At 43.8% G+C, this 17,403-nt stretch overlaps 1 protein-coding gene across 6 annotated transcripts in view; it reads right to left on the bottom strand.

The window, feature by feature from the left end:
* DNM1L (dynamin 1 like) overlaps positions 1-17,403 on the bottom strand; it is a 473,848-nt gene that overhangs the window by 51,803 nt on the left and 404,642 nt on the right. For all 6 annotated transcript variants that reach the window (XM_069228228.1, XM_069228229.1, XM_069228230.1 and 3 more), the window contains one exon: positions 5,976-6,140. In XM_069228228.1, coding sequence (XP_069084329.1) covers positions 5,976-6,140 — 165 coding nt within the window. The remainder of the gene's footprint in view (positions 1-5,975; positions 6,141-17,403) is intronic.

Here is a 17,403-nt window from a genome sequence, read left to right as displayed (position 1 = left end):
GTTTTTGAGTCACTAGATCATGTAATATGCATTGTCTCCTTTGAAGGATTTTTTTTTCCTTCTCTTGTATTCAAAGTTGCAGCTAGAAATTAGATCTTGGTACCTGGTTATATTAAGGACTTCTGCGTACAAAGTGTCAGTTACAAGTTCTGGAATTGACATGCTGACCGAATTATATGCTGGACCTTTTATCTGCCAGCTGTCTAAATATGGAAACACTTACTGTCCCTTTCTCCTTAAATGAGTTGCAACTGGTGACATGCACTTCGTAAATATCCGTGGTATGGACTGCAGTTCTGCTAGGTAATAGGTTGGACTGATAGTGGCAACTAGCCACCTGGAAATGCACATATTTTCGATTGCTGTGGCAAACATAGTTGAGGAAATAAGCATCCTGTTGGTCCAATGTGGTCAATAATTCGGATTCTGTTTACAGCTGAAGGATAGTCCGGAGGCAGGAGATAATGAACTTTTGTTTCTTTGGGAAAGCACAGAGCTGCTACAGGTCCAAAGTTGGTCGCCATTTTGTTGTATTCTTCCTGATTAAAAAGAAACCAGAACAGAATCTTAAGTTTTATTTGGGGACCCCTTCTATTGTGAAATTTCCTCTTATAACTTCATCTGATGTAGATATTGCACACTGGTTAAAGGTGTATTTGGAGAACTTTCAATAAACTACAAAGCATGACCTTTCTTTCTCCACTCGTTCAAGGATCCATCTGTCCATACTGATCTTGTTCCAAGCTTGTAAGCAAGAGACATTTTCCCACCTAGTCAATGGTAGTTTTTGGTGACCAGTTCTTGTGTTTCATCATCATCTACTTTCAGTGTCTAACTATCTAGACTGAGTAGTGCTTCTTCCTTTTGGCACATTCCTTCAATATAATGTTGCTGATGACCTGTACGTAGGTTGATAATGCAGATGGGATGGTTGGTGCTGTACCTGGGATGGTTGACTCCTGTACTGCTAGTATCTCCGTGTATAGACTGGTTGTCTAAAATTCTACTTCTAGTCTAAATGAAGTGCATTGTAGCCGTCTTTGTCTTCTTAAGGCAGCTGCTTCAGCCAGGTGCCTGTATCTTGTGTTTGCCACATGCTCAGATGTGTCTATGAATGCAGCTGTTGTTGGTTCTACATCTCAGAATGATTAATGCATATTTTTGTATCCTCCAGTATTTCTTCCAAAAACAGATCTATGTGAGACGTCACTCTGTCAGTGTCCTAAAAACCTACTATTGTTAGAGCGTGTGCTGTTCTGATGGTTACTGCAGATGTAGCGAAACCTTTATTCTAATATTGTCTACGAGTCTGCCTTCTCTTTCAGGTGGCACAGTACAAGGGATGGATGGATTCCTCAACCTTCTTTGTACTTTCAACTAATACTGAGTCCACTTTAGAACTGCCTATCAAACAAGTGGATGAAGTGTTTGTGCCTTGCATTTCTTGTTCAGTCTAGGGACCACTATTGATACTGGATTCTGCATACCGTTAATGCATTCATTCAGGATGTGATTGATGATAGAAATTGATCTGATTGCCTTTTTTGGTGTGTCTGAATTCTTACAGAAAACAGTCTAAGTCTAACTGGTAGTGGTATTTGGAACTGTTAGAAGCCTATTCAATAAGAGTGAAATCCTGCCATATCAGGTGAGGAGTCAACAGGTGGTGCTGCTGAAAAATACAGTGACTGAGCCACATTATCATATCCCTGGGGTTCTTAGCCACATAACCATGTCCCTGGGTTTCATGGCAAGGAGTGTCTTGTGTCATCCTGGCCATTACAGGATGAAAAACGTGTTGGTGTAGAAGTCGAAACAGGACATTACTTTTTGGATGGAGATACAACTGAGCAAGTGGTTGAGGACCAGAGAGTGTTCTTTGCGGAATTTGACTTGGATTAACTTGTGGTTGGTGTTTATCTGGGCAGCTTTTCTAATAGTCCACCATCTTTAGTCTCAGACCAGGTCTATTGGTATTTGTTTCTTCATTAGGATAATAATGGTCTCCATTGAATGTTTCATACTCCGGGAGGGACTATAAATTAGATGGCCGTCAATCTTCAATGAAAGCTTCATAACCCCTTTGTTGATAGGGCTCATCACATGTCCCATCAAAAGGTTTAGTGACAGGATACTCCCGATAGTTACTATATTCATCACATAATCTTGAATTTAATAGGGTTATATGAAGTGGCCTTTCATCTTCTGAACCATAAATGTCCAGCAGTCTGCAAGGTGGATGTTCCGATATACTGATTGAGGAGGAGTGCTGGGGAACAAGTTCTGTGGATACACCAGTCTAAGAGATAGAAGTTATTGGGGCTGTGAAAGGCTCCTCAGCCAAAAACAGAATCAGAGATTGTACTGTCAACACAAATACCGTCGACAGGTGCATCGTTGATGTAGATCTAAGGGTCAGGTATCTTGTCTATGGGGAAACCAACAGAGTTCTCAACGAAGGTGTCATCAACAGATGTCCCATCGACTTGGTGGACAGCGACAATTTGAGTTGTCATCAAGAAGGATTTCTCTTTTACTGATTTGGTCGACACCACTGCTGTGGACGGAGATGTTGACAGGCCGCTGACTGCATAGTCGATAAGCGAACGTTTGCCAGTGAGAGGGAATCTGATGGTGAAAATGGTATGCTCTGAGGTCCTGGAGATGCAGCTTTCAATGAAGCATGTAGCATTCTTGGAGAAAATGGCTCTAGTTGAAGCTTAGGCTTCTTTTGAATCCGAAGTACCTCAGGAGATTCACTGGGCTGCTTGGAATTCTTCACACCTTGTCTTGATGTAGATGGAACCTCTACTTTTAAGACTGTTTAAGAGGCAGTTTTGTTTCTTTAGAATAAGAAATCCTATTGATCTTTTCGATATCTTTGAAGACACGCTTGATTCCTTACCTGTGTTATCTTCCTCGCCTGGTTTGAGGTTTTTGAAGAAAACTTTCTGCATATTTTGCAGTCTTTTGGTTACCAATGGCAAGCTGGGAACTCTGCTCTAGGATAGTCTGAGGTCCGTGGTGAAGTGGAAGATCTGGATCACTTATTGTTAGACCCGGCATCCTTGGGTTGATCTTACTCCAGACTTTTACTTCCTGCTTTGCTGCTGTATCTTTTTGTTGTCCTTAGGACTCTGAGGACTTTACCAATGCTAACCAGGGCATGTGCTTCCAACCCTAAACATGGTAACATCAATCTATCACCAACTGCCATATTTAATTTACATGCAAGTCCCTTGTAAAGTGGTATACTATAAACCCAGGACCTGTAAGTTAAATGTTACTAGTGGGCCTGCAGCAGTGATTATGCCCCACACTCAAGTAGCCCTGTAATCATCTCAGGCCTGCCACTGCAGTCTCACTGCCTCTCCGACTTAGCATTCAAAAACCCTTGTCAAGCCTTAGACTCCCCTTTTCTTACATACAAGTCACTGCTAAAGTAGAACCTAGGTAGCCCATAGGGCAGGGAACCATGTAAGTAAAAGGCATGCCATGTGCTTTTAAGTCTTTCATGTCCTGATAATGAAAAACTCCCAAAGTTGTTGTTCATTACTGTGAGGTTTGGCCCTCTCATTGGCTAGCATTGGGAATTCCTTATAATACTTCTAACCTGTAATTTCTGATCTGAGAGGAGTTGACACATTTTTCGTACCACTGGAATAGTAATAATAAACCCACTTCACTGGTAAAGTCGGATTTATTATTACTATTTTAGAAATACCACTTTTAGAAAGTGGGCATTTCTCTGCTCGCACTGCCCTGTGTGTCCACAGTCTATCGCCAATACATGTCTGATCTGGGCTAGGTGACAGCTACACTTGTGCATTCCCTCCAGGCACCCACAATGCAGGATACTCAACTGCATCTGCATACTGATGGGCCTTCCTGGGGAAGAGGTTGGGAAGGGTTCATAATTGCACTTCAAAGGGTAGTGACGAGAGTCCACACAAAGGGGCTGATTACCTCCCACTGATAGTCTGGAGCCAAGGCTGGGGCTGAAAAGGTGTCTGTGCACTTCACAGAAACCTTCTGAAGTCATCCCCCACATCAAAGACACTTTTCTGGAATAAGTAATGGGTCTCTGACCCACTCAAAAACAGTACACTTCTGGACTCAAGGAAACTTTGCTGTTTTGCAGGAACTGCTATTCTGCCCTGCTGATCTCTGCCCTGCACGCCCAAGGACTGATCATCTGCTCCGGAGTGATCCAACTGCTTGCTGACTTGCCTCTGCTTTAATTAAGGGACATCAAAGACCCCGTTGCCCAGTAGAAACACCATCTAGGCCTCCCATAGCCCAAAGGGTGAGTGTGGCGCTCCTCCTTTGATTGCCGTGACCAAGTGCTGATCCCCTGGGCCTGGCGTACTGTCTCACCCGTTTGCATTATTCAATGCACTGCCCAACTAGCCTGCTAGCGCCATGCCACCGGCCCACTAACCTCTGTATGACCTATGCACTAGCACGACCCAGACCGCATTGTGAGCTTCCTGGGTAAGGGCACCGGTGGCAAGAACTTCAACCGCCAGCAGCACCGAGAGCTGTACAGCTGCATGCTCCAATACGGAGAAGCGGGCCCAGCAAAGGAAGCTTGTCACCATAAACCTCTGCCTAGAAGCACAAAGGCGCCCCAAAGCTTCAACCCAGGTAAGGGGCCCGTGAAACTTGTAATAGGGGCACCTGTAATGTCTGCGGGGACAACAACACAACCAGCTTCACGGATGACCGAGTGGTCTTAGTGCTTCTGCTGTGCCCTCTGCAGTGAAAGGATCAACACCTTTGACGATCTGAATCCCATTCTCGAGCCGGCCTCACATGGCCCGACTAGACCTCCCTGTGCGGTCATTAAGGAACACAAGTACTCTCTCAGAAATACCATAATGGCCCTAAAACGAGCCCCGTCCAAATTACGCTGAATCTTGACAGCACTGTAGTGATCGTACTTTTCCTAAATTACATATCTTTATTGCTATTAATTGGATTTTTGTGGCATCAGTCTTCTTTAAAACCAAATAAATATCATCTATTTTCCTAAACCTGTGTGGAGACTTGTGGTGCTGTTACTGTGTGTGTGTTGCACAAATACTTTACACATTGACTTATAAGTTAAGCCTGCCAGCTCTGCGCCAAGCTACCAGAGGGTAAGCAAAGGTTAACTTGACTTGTGTAATTGACTTGCCTTGATAGGATTGTGGTCCCTACATGGACAGGGTGCATACCTCTGCCAATTGGAGACCCAATTTCTAACACCTATCAACCTACAGGATCAGGTAATAGAAAGTAGATGGCAGAGTCACCTGTTACCACCTTAGGGAGGTGCCACCACTCATCTAAACTAGATGACAGGTTGACCAGGTGAAATGTACCAATTGCCACCATGTCCAAAGGAGAAACAGGCATATATACCCAGATGTAGGGGGACCAGCAGTTTAGAATTACTGTGAATGAGAAAACATTCCAGTCCATACTGGATTGAGAACAAGAGGGCATGGGCAAATATGCAGGCAAATTCATGTGCTGAACTAGCTGTGCAAGGTCCAGTAACAGCATTTTAGCAGTTTATAGTAACACCACTACTGCATCAAATTCCTCTTCTTGTACCAAGTATTATGAAGTTAATATTGCCTTCTAAAATGTTTTTTTGGGAGTAACTATCAGTGTTTTGGATATAGTAAGTAATTTCATAACCTTTTATGAAGAAACATATTACAACACACTTCTCCTGTGCAAGATCATCTATTCTTAGTGTTAGGATGAACAAAATCACAAGAGACTTATAATGATGTACATAGTGTTCAATAGTACTTAAAAGTATGATGGAATAGGCAAATCCATACAGCCACCCTTAACAGACCCTGAAAAGCATATTCCCCTTGATAATGGCTCTGTAATAAGATAATTGTGTGCGCCCACCTATGCAAAAGGCCTGCAAATGTAAACACTTGATATACTGAAAATGGAACAAAAATACATACCACATCCAAAAGATTTACAGCATGACCCCTCTGTGGGCTAGCAGGAACCAGCGGGATCTTTGGCTTTTCCTCAGTGTCTTCTCCTTTTGATGCTTTCAACATTCCTCGCCAGTTACCCGTTCCTGAATCTTGAGTCACATCACCTGTACCACCTCCAGAACCAGCCTATGCAGAAAGAACAAAATTGTACACTTTCAAATAAGGTATTTATTCATTCTTAACACATTTGAATACCCCTCCGAGAAGACCTCACAGGAGTCTTACTTGGTCCGAAGGAGAGGAAAAACGTCACTTCAGATCTTCAATGTGAGGAAGTTTTGAACCATGGGTCAAACACATGTGAAGGCCCAAGACCAGTGTGCTTATTTAAAATTGATAGGCACACTTTGAAGCTCACAATACTATTCGGATGTAAATTTCAAACCCTATAGAATTTTTTCTATACTGCCAGGACCTTTATGAGTAGCTGTGCAGAAATTTGTGGCACAACGAAAATAAGTTACTTACCTGTAACTGCAGTTATCCAATATTGGTATGTTTCATAGATTCACAAGTTTGAATCATTCATTAAGTGGGAGTCCCACGGTACCTTGATAAAGCAGTATGTAAAACTATCATAGGCTATATGGCCTTAGACCATCAGTTTAATAGCCTATGGGCTTCAAAAAAATAAAATAATAATAAGTACCCCACTTGAACTATGACCAATCAAATGGCAGCACCCTCCAGAATATTCCCAAGAGAGGCGGAGTCCCTCAGATTTTCGAACACAAGTGGGAATAGCATCCCTAGTAATAAGGGGTGCCTATCTGGGAAGGAGGGTGAGTTGCATGTTAATCTATGAAAGATACCAATGCTGGATAACTGCAGTTATGGCTAACAATGTCTTAGCCAGTACTGGATCGTTCATAGAATTAGAATAGCAAGCGGTATTATAGGTACATTAAGTACCCTAAAGAGGACGTGGGTAAAAGCAATATATCTTCAGGGTAGACCATACAAAATGTTATATATATATATATATAAATATATATATATGGAAAATGTCACTTATCCAGTGTACATCTGTTCGTGGAATTAGTCGCTGCAGATTCACATGCTGTGCACATCCCGCCATCTGGTGTTGGGCTCGGAGTGTTACAAGTTGTTTTTCTTCGAAGAAGTCTTTTTGAGTCACGAGACCGAGGGACTCCTCCCATTTCGACTCCATTGCGCATGGGCGTCGACTCCATCTTAGATTGTTTTCCCCGCAGAGGGTGAGGTAGGAGTTGTGTATGCTAGTAATAGTGCCCATGCAATGGAGTGAATGCGTATGTACATAATGAAGTTTCAAGTAATATATTTACAAATGTACAAATGTTTAAGATCTACTTCTAAAAGGCTACAGGCTCTCGGGGAGGCGGGTGGGCGCATGTGAATCTGCAGCGACTAATGCCACGAACAGATGTACACTGGGTAAGTGACATTTTCCGTTCAATGGCATGTGTAGCTGCAGATACACATGCTGTGCATAGACTAGTAAGCAGTTATCTCCCCAAAAGCGGTGGTTCAGCCTGTAGGAGTTGAAGTAGTTTGAAATAATGTTCTTAGTACAGCTTGACCTACTGTTGCTTGTTGTGCAGTTAACACATCTACACAGTAGTGCTTGGTACATGTATGAGGCGTAGACCATGTTGCTGCCTTACATATTTCGTTCATTGGAATATTTCCTAGAAAGGCCATGGTAGCACCTTTCTTTCTGGTTGAGTGTGCCTTTGGTGTAATAGGCAGTTCTCTTTTAGCTTTAAGATAGCAGGTTTGAATGCACTTAACTATCCATCTAGCAATGCCTTGTTTTGAAATTGGATTTCCTGTATGAGGTTTTTGAAAGGCGATAAATCGTTGTTTTGTCTTTCGTATTAGTTTTGTTCTGTCAATGTAGTACATTAGTGCTCTTTTGATGTCTAATGTATGTAGTGCTCTTTCAGCTACAGAATCTGGCTGTGGGAAGAACACTGGTAATTCTACCGCTTGATTCAAGTGGAACGGTGAGATTACTTTTGGTAAAAATTTAGGATTGGTCCGTAGAACAACTTTATTTTTGTGTATTTGAATAAATGGTTCTTGAATGGTAAATGCTTGAATTTCACTCACTCTTCTTAGAGATGTGATGGCAATTAAAAATGCAACTTTCCACGTTAAGTATTGCATTTCACAAGAGTGCATGGGCTCAAAAGGTGGACCCATGAGTCGTGTTAAGACAATGTTGAGGTTCCATGAAGGAACTGGTGGTGTTCTTGGTGGTATAATTCTCTTTATGCCTTCCATAAACGCTTTTATGACTGGTATCCTAAACAATGAAGTTGAGTGCGTAATTTGCAGGTAAGCTGAAATTGCCGTAAAATGTATTTTAATGGAAGAGAAAGCTAGTTTAGATTTTTGCAAATGTAATAAGTATCCTACTATCTTTTTGCAGATGCGTGTAAAGGTTGAATTTGATTATTATGGCAGTAATAAACAAATCTTTTCCACTTATTTGCATAGCAGTGTCTAGTGGTAGGTTTTCTAGCTTGTTTTATGACCTCCATACATTCCTGTGTGAGGTCTAAGTGCCCGAATTCTAGGATTTCAGGAGCCAAATTGCTAGATTCAGCAATGCTGGATTTGGATGTCTGATCTGTTGTTTGTGTTGTGTTAACTGATCTGGTCTGTTTGGCAGTTTGACATGAGGTACTACTGAAAGGTCTAGTAGTGTTGTGTACCAAGGTTGCCTTGCCCATGTTGGTGCTATTAGTATGAGTGAGTTTGTTTTGACTCAACTTGTTTACTAGATATGGAAGAAGTGGGAGAGGGGGAAAAACGTACGCAAATATCCCTGACCAGTTCATCCATAGTGCATTGCCCTGAGACTGATGTTGTGGGTACCTGGGTGCGAAGTTTTGGCATTTTGAGTTTTCTTTTGTTGCAAATAGATCTATTTGTGGCGTTCCCCACATTCTGAAGTAAGTGTTTAGTATTTGGGGGTGAATTTCCCATTCGTGGATCTGTTGGTGATCCCGAGAGAGATTGTCTGCTAACTGATTCTGAATCCCTGGAATAAATTGTGCTATTAGGCGAATGTGGTTGTGAATCGCCCAATGCCATATTTTTTGTGTTAGGAGACACAACTGTGTCGAGTGTGTTCCTCCCTGTTTGTTTAGGTAATGCATTGTTGTCATGTTGTCTGTTTTGACAAGAGTGTATTTGTGGGTTATTAAGGGTTGAAATGCTTTCAGCGCTAGAAACACCGCTAACAGTTCTAAGTGGTTTATATGAAACTGTCTTTGCTGAATGTCCCATTGTCCTTGGATGCTGTGCTGATTGAGGTGTGCTCCCCACTCTGTCATGGATGCATCTTTTGTTATTACGTATTGTGGCACTGGGTCTTGAAAAGGCCGCCCTTCGTTTAAATTTATACTGTTCCACCATTGAAGCGAGATGTATGTTTGGCGGTCTATCAACACCAGATCTAGAAGTTTACCCTGTGCCTGTGACCACTGTGATGCTAGGCACTGTTGTAAGGGCCGCATGTGCAACCTTGCGTTTGGGACAGTGGCTATGCATGAGGACATCATGCCTAAGAGTTTCATTACTAATTTGACCTGTATCTTTTGGTTTGGATACATGGCTTGTATTACATTGTGGAATGTTTGGACTCTTTGTGGACTTGGAGTGGCAATTCCTTTTACTGTGTTGATTGTTGCTCCTAGGTATTGCTGTGTTTGACACGGCAGAAGGTGTGACTTTGAGTAATTGATTGAGAAACCTAGTTTGTGTAGGGTTTCTATGACATAATTTGTGTTGTGAACACTGTATTTGCGTGTTGGTTTTGATTAACCAATCGTCTAGGTACGGGAACACATGTATTTGCTGCCTTCTGATATGTGCAGCTACTACTGCTAGACATTTTGTAAAAACTCTTGGCGCAGTTGTTATTCCGAATGGCAACACTTTGAATTGGTAATGTATCCCTTGGAATACAAACCTTAGGTACTTTCTGTGTGAAGGATGTATTGGTATATGGAAATATGCATCCTTTAGATCCAGTGTTGTCATGTAGTCTTGTTGTTTGAGCAGTGGGATTACTTCTTGTAATGTAACCATGTGAAAGTGGTCTGATTTGATGTATGTATTTAATATTCTGAGATCTAGTATAGGTCTTAGAGTTTTGTCTTTTTTAGGTATCAGAAAGTACAGTGAGTAAACTCCTGTGTTTAGTTCTTGTTTTGGTACTAATTCTATTGCCTCTTTTTGGAGCAATGCTTGAACTTCTAATCCTAGAAGATTTATATGTTGTTTTGACATACGGTGTGTTTTCTGTGGGACTGTTGGAGGGAATTCGAGAAATTCTATGCAATAACCATGCTGGATAATTGCTAGTGCCCAAGTATCTGTTGTTATCTCCTCCCAATGTTTGTAAAATTGGCTTAGTCTTCCCCCCACAGGTGTTATGTGATGGGGGATGTGTGACTTGTAAGTCACTGCTTATTTTGAGGACTTTTGGGGCTTTGGAATTTCCCTCTATTTTTTTGGAATTGTCCCCCTCTATATTGCCCCCGAAAACTTCCCCGCTGATATTGGCTTTGGTAAGTGGGCCTTGTTTGTGATGTTGTGGTTTCCTCGAAACCCTCCCCTAAAAGGTGTTTTGCGAAATGTGCCTCTGCTCTGCGGGGAGTAGAGTGCACCCATGGCTTTTGCTGTATCAGTGTCTTTCTTGAGTTTATCAATAGCAGTGTCGACTTCCGGCCCAAACAACTGCTGTTCATTAAATGGCATATTTAGCACGGCTTGTTGAATTTCCGGCTTGAAACCGGACGTGCGCAGTCATGCGTGCCTTCTTATTGTTATTGCAGTATTTACTGTCCTTGCAGCCGTATCTGCTGCATCCATTGAAGACCGTATCTGATTATTAGAGACACTTTGTCCTTCTTCCACCACTTGTTGTGCTCTTTTTTGGAACTCCTAGGGTAAGTGTTCTATCAAATGTTGCATCTCATCCCAGTGAGCTCTATCATATCGTGCCAAAAGTGCTTGTGAATTGGCAATGCGCCATTGGTTTGCTGCTTGTGCTGCAACCCTTTTGCCCGCAGCATCAAATTTGCGACTCTCTTTGTCTGGAGGTGGTGCGTCCCCCGAGGTATGAGAGTTTGCTCTCTTACGAGCTGCCCCGACAACTACTGAGTCTGGTGTTAACTGGGTTGTAATATAAACTGGATCTGTTGGCGGTGGCTTGTACTTTTTCTCCACCCTTGGAGTTATGGCTCGGCCTTTAACAGGATCCTGAAAGATTTGTTTTGAATGTTTTAGCATTCCTGGGAGCATAGGTAGTCTTTGGTATTGGCTATGAGTGGAGGATAGCGTGTTAAACAAAAAGTCCTCCTCAATTGGTTCGGAATGCAAGGTGACGTTATGGAAAGCAGCTGCCCTTGCGATCACCTGTGTGTAAGATGTACTGTCCTCAGGAGGGGACGGCCTGGCAGGGTACGAGTCTGGTCTGTTGTCCGATACTGGAGCATCGTAAAGGTCCCATGCATCGGGATCATCTTGACTCATGGCAGTATGAGTTGGGGAGTGCATCAGTGGAGGAGTTGCTACTGGTGATGTGTGCACTGATGGTGGTGGAGACGGTGGTGGAGTTGTTTTCTTTGCCATCTTTGCCTGTGGCTCCTTGTCCTTTTTCTGAAAGGCAAGTTTTCTTTTTATTTTAATTGGGGGAAGAGTGGTTATCTTCCCTGTGTCTTGATGAATGTGGAGCCTCCTTTGAGTATAGTCTGGCTCTACAGCTTGAAGTTCCTCTCCAAATCTATGTTTTTGCATTTGGAAGGACAATTCTTGTTCCTCTGTATAGGAACCTGTTTTCGGCTCCGAGGCTGGATCTTTCGGAACCGAAACTTTTTCGGACGTCTTTTTAGGCTCCGAAGAAACCTTTGTAATTTTCGGCGTGGTGGTTTCTCGGTGCCGAATTTGTTCGGTGCCGCTGTCACGGTGCCGAAATTTCTCTGAGCCGATGTCTCGGGTCCGAGATTGCTGTGTGGCGGTATCTCGACCGGAGTCGGATGACTTCGACACCAGCATGCCCTTTTTCGGTGCCTTGGCTCGGTCACCTATTTTTTGGGTTAAGCCATGGCCTGTTGGCGGTGGCGTCCCCTGGGCTTTTGTTGACTTCTCGTGAGTCTTATGTTTCGACGTCTTACTCACGGTTTTCGGCATTTCTTCGGCCTCGAGCTCTTCCGAGTCCGACTCGTGGATAGAGAAAGCTTCCTCTTCCTCCTCGAAAAGCTCTTGTCCTGTCGGCGTCCACGCCATCTGCAGTCTTCTGGCTCTTCGGTCTCTTAACGTCTTTCTGGACCGAAACGCTCGACAGGCCTCACAAGTATCTTCCTTGTGCTCTGGGGACAAGCACAAGTTACAGACCAGATGCTGATCCGTATACGGATACTTGTTATGGCATTTTGGACAGAAGCGGAATGGGGTCCGTTCCATCAGCCTTGAAGTCACACGTGGCCGGGCCGACCAGGCCCCGACGGGGGAATCGAAAAAACCCCGAAGGGCCACCGGAGCTCTTCAAAATTCGGTGTCGATCGGTCGTAACTAACCCGATACCGAACGCAAACAATACCGACGTTTTTTCCGAGATTCTAACTAACTTTCCGACCCGAAACACGGAGCGAAAAGGAACACGTCCGAACCCGATGGCGGAAAAAAAACAATCTAAGATGGAGTCGACGCCCATGCGCAATGGAGTCGAAATGGGAGGAGTCCCTCGGTCTCGTGACTCGAAAAGACTTCTTCGAAGAAAAACAACTTGTAACACTCCAAGCCCAACACCAGATGGCGGGATGTGCACAGCATGTGTATCTGCAGCTACACATGCCATCGAACATATATATATATATATATGGAAGATGTCACTTACCCAGTGTACATCTGTTCGTGGCATTAGTTGCTGCAGATTCACATGCTGTGCACGGTCCGTTCCATCAGCCTTGAAGAGACACGTGGCCGGGCCACCGGAGCTCTTCAAAAGTCGGTGTCGATGTTTTGTAACTAACCCGATACCGAACGCAAACAATACAGACGATTTTTCCGAGATTCTAACTAACTTTCCGACCCGAAACACGGCGCGAAAAGGAACACGTCCGAACCCGATGGCGGAAAAAAAACAATCTAAGATGGAGTCGACGCCCATGCGCAATGGAGCCGAAATGGGAGGAGTCCCTCGGTCTCGTGACTCGAAAAGACTTCTTCGAAGAAAAACAACTTGTAACACTCCAAGCCCAACACCAGATGGCGGGATGTGCACAGCATGTGTATCTGCAGCTACACATGCCATCGAACACACATATATATATATATATACATACATATACACACACACACACACACTGGACTCCTAACTATTCATCTATAAAACCTTTAGCTAATGAAAGTTAATAGAACACGCAAGCCGCAATATACAGCTGTTTGAAAAGCATTTGAATTTAATATGAATAAACACCTCTATTGAAAGAGGCTCACATTCTGGCCTACGGCTGCGTCACTGCGTTTTGTTGACTCAAAGTAGTAGTGCTGTGTGAACATGTTGGTACTATTCCACATCGCAGCAGGGAAATGCCTGCAAACAGAGCAGCTTGTAGAATGAGCTTTAGCTTCTGTTGTCAGGGGCTTGCCAGCTTTGGAATGGCAAAACGGATTTGTTGCTGATATCCATCGTGCTATTGTTGCTTTCGTCACTGCAATTCCTTGACACCCTTGTCCATAAGAAACTAGTAGCTGATCTGTTTTGTGAATATGTTTAGTATGGTGGAGGTAAAATTTGAGACACCATTTACTGTTCAAAGTATGGAGAGCCCTCTCCGCCAGTGTGGATGGGTTGGGGAAATAAAGTTCAAAGTATGATAGGTTTGTTGAGATGAAATTGAGAAGGGACCTTTGGAATGAATTTTGGGTTTGTTCTAAGAAGTACAAACTCATCAGTGAAACACAGAAAAAGCTCTTGGGTCTTGAAGGCCTGTGCCTCACTGACCCTTCTTGTGGATGTGAGAGAGTAGTAGAGCCACTTTCCATGTGAGAAACCTTAGGTCAGCCTTATGAATGGGTTCGAAAGGAGACTTCATTAATTGTGAGAGGACCACATTGAAATGTCATTCTAGGGGAGGAGTTTACACCAGTGGGAAAGCTCTGATAAGCCCTTTCATGAAGTGTTTGAGTCTTTCTGAGCAGAGAGTTTGACTCTTGCAGAGCAGAGAGATGGAGTTAGTGTAGGACGTCTGTATCTTGAAATTGTGGCAAGGTGAACCTTAACTGATGCATGAACAAGGCTTGAATATGGTGTAAGTTGTTTTGTTGACACCAGAAACAGAATCTTTTCCAATTAGCTTGTAAGTTTTGTTTGCACCCTCCGCTCTTGCTTTGGATACAATATCTCTGCATTCTTGAGTGATATTTAAGTTTTGAAACTCATAGAACCCAGGAGCCACATTTGTAACTGTAGAGAGGTGGCTCAGGGTGTAAATCTTGGTCCTGGTTCATCATCAGAAGCGTTAGCATTTTCGGTAGGCATATGGGACCGGTCACTGACAGGAAAATGAGTTCTGTAAACCAGAGCTGTCTGGGCCACTTTGGAGTGATCAAAATGAGGCAACAGTTTTCAGCTTTCATCTTGTTAGGAACCTTGGGAATTAATGGTAAGGGGGAAAAAAACGTATGCATAAAAGGCCGGACCACTGCATCGAAAGGGCATTCCCCCACGACCGCAGAGTAGGGTATCAACTAGCACATAACTGGTATTTGGTGTTCCTGTCTGTCGTAAAAAGATCCAACGCTGGTTTGCCCCAGTGTGAGAATATTGTGTCCAATTCCAGTTGATCTAGCTCCCACTTGTGGCAACTGTCTCTGGTTCTGCTGAGTGTGTCCGCTAAGGTACTACTGACCGCTGACACATGCTCGGCTCTTAGAGATATCTTGTGAATTGTGAGTCAGTCCCAAAGATCCTGAGCTTCTTGAGAGAGATACACAGAGACCGGATTCCAGCCTTGCTTATTGATGTAATTACTGGTCATGTTGTCTATACCAGACCAGCTCGGAGGCACCTGCTATTTGTGGTATAAAAGCTTGTAGAGTAAGAAAAATCGCTTTCAGTTCCAGATGCTTGATGTGCATCGATTTCTGATATGTGGACCATTTCCCCTGGATTTGTAGGTCCTATAGATCGCCGCCCCAGCCCTCCAAGGAAACATCAGTTGTGATGGCAAAGTCTGGAACTGGAGTCAGAAATGTAAGGCCTTGAGAGAGATGATTTACTTGGGACCACCATGCTAGTGCTTCCCTCATCTTTGGGGTAGTGTTAATCAAGGCCTCAAAGGAGCATTGTGATTGGATCCATTGTATCTGTAGCTCCTATTATAATGCCTCATTTTTAGTCGTACCAGCGGATCTAGGTTTATTGTAAATGAGATAATGCCCAGGAGCGACTTGAGTAGTTTTAAAGAAACGGACTTTCTTTTGAAGATTTGTAAAGCCAGTTTGGACAATCTTCATTGTCTTTTCTGTGATAGATAGCCCTGGTTTTTGATTGTATCGAGGTTGGCACCCAAGAACATTATCCTTTGAGCTGGAATAGTGTAAGATTTTAGGTAGTTTACAGTGAGGCCTAGCCTGTGAAACAGTGAGAGGCAGGCTTTGGTAGCTTTGGAAGCTTGCTGCGCTGCTGAGGGGTTTGGCAGCGAGTGGTCTAGGTAGGGCAATACCTGATGACCTTGTTTGTGGAGTGTGGCTGCCACCAGGGCGAGACACTTGGTGAAAATCTGACGAGCGGACTTTGGGCAAAAGGAAGGACCTTGAATTGGTAATGGGTACCGGCTACAGCGAAATGGAGTATTTGAAATGCTTGGGATGTATGGGAATGCGGAAGTACATGTCTTGCAAATCCAATGAGGTAATGTAATCTCCGATGTTTAACAGATGAAGGCGCTCAGATAGAGTAATCATAGGGAAAGACTGTTTGCACAGAAATTTGTTCAGTTTCCGGAGGTCCAGGATAGGTCTCCATTCCCCTGCCTTCTTTCGTACTAGGAAAAAACGGTAATAGATTTCCATGCCCTTTTGATGGGAAGGAACCTTTTCTATCGCACCCTTGGCCAGCATTGTTAGGTCTCCTTTCCTCAGTAAGTGCAAATGAGGTGGGTGCGCTACTTTCGGAGGATTGTTTGGTGGTTTCTGTACAAACTCCAGGGTATGCCTGTACTTTACCAAGTCCAACACCCATGTGTCCGATGTAATCTCCTTCATTGGTGAATACAGTTGGAAATATTCGTACCCACATCGGTGGAAGAAGCGGATGTAGCCTTTAACTGGTCCATGCCATTGTTTACGGCCTGTGGACGTGACGTAGAGAGGACAATCTATAATGTCTGAAGAGTTACATTCGCCATCTTGCAGTATCTTTTTTCCTTCCGCCTTCTTGTTTTCAGGTATCAAATTGAATGAGCTGCTGGTGGTCATAGCGCCCCCAGAATTGCAAGTGAGTTGGCTGCTTGAATGGTGAAGGCAGATATAAGAGAGAATCTTTTCCCTACATTGTCCAAGTGTCTCCCTTCCTTATCTGGTGGCGCGGAAATGGGAATGGAAAGGTTTTTCGAATGCCTTTGCGCTGCCTGTGAAATGACAGTCAGGTTTATGGTGATCAATGAGGCAGGCAGGGGAATCATCTATGGCCTTGTATTTCTTGTCCAGGCAAGGTGGTACTGGAGGTACCATAGCCGGGTTCTTTATGATTTTTACTCCCTCATTTCAAATATAGTCTATGATAGGAATGGCTCTCACAGACTACCTGGCCTGCTCCTTAAAATCTTGAAGAAAACAGTTGAACTGCTTAACATAGGTTAGATGGAATCCGGCTGTTGCTCGGGCCATTAGATTGTGAAACCCCTGATGTGTTCTGGAAGAGAGCCTGAAGGATGAGTTGGCATAGGAGATAGAGCAGGGACAAGGGGATCATCCCATTCGTCCGGACGATGTTGCAGGTCAGGGATCTCACCTTTCTCTCATCCTCTGTGGAAGTGTGATCCTCCCTTTGAGGGGCAGCAATAGTTAAGGCTGGTGTGAACCACCTGGGTGTTACCGGAGGAGGGCTGTTTCTTGGTGTGGCAGGAAAAGCAGTCTGAGGTGGCGCTGGCTGTTGTTCTTGAGGAGGTCCAGGAAACCTTCTCCTATAGTCCTGCAGCATGGCTTGCAAATTCTTAACAAGGTAGGTATCTGAGTAACATCTTGCCTAGGATGAGGATGTAGAGGATACTCACAATATTCATAGTGCCTGCTATGAGGGGTAGTGTAAGGTTCATAGCATTGCTGTTCGTCTTTGTCTTCATCATCTTCCTCCTGATACTTCACGTGAAGCTCTGAAGGACTG

Source organism: Pleurodeles waltl, chromosome 4_1, assembly GCF_031143425.1.
Source record: "Pleurodeles waltl isolate 20211129_DDA chromosome 4_1, aPleWal1.hap1.20221129, whole genome shotgun sequence".
In the NCBI taxonomy this organism is placed as follows: Eukaryota; Metazoa; Chordata; class Amphibia; order Caudata; family Salamandridae; genus Pleurodeles; species Pleurodeles waltl.
This window is presented reverse-complemented; position numbering and strand designations above follow the sequence as displayed.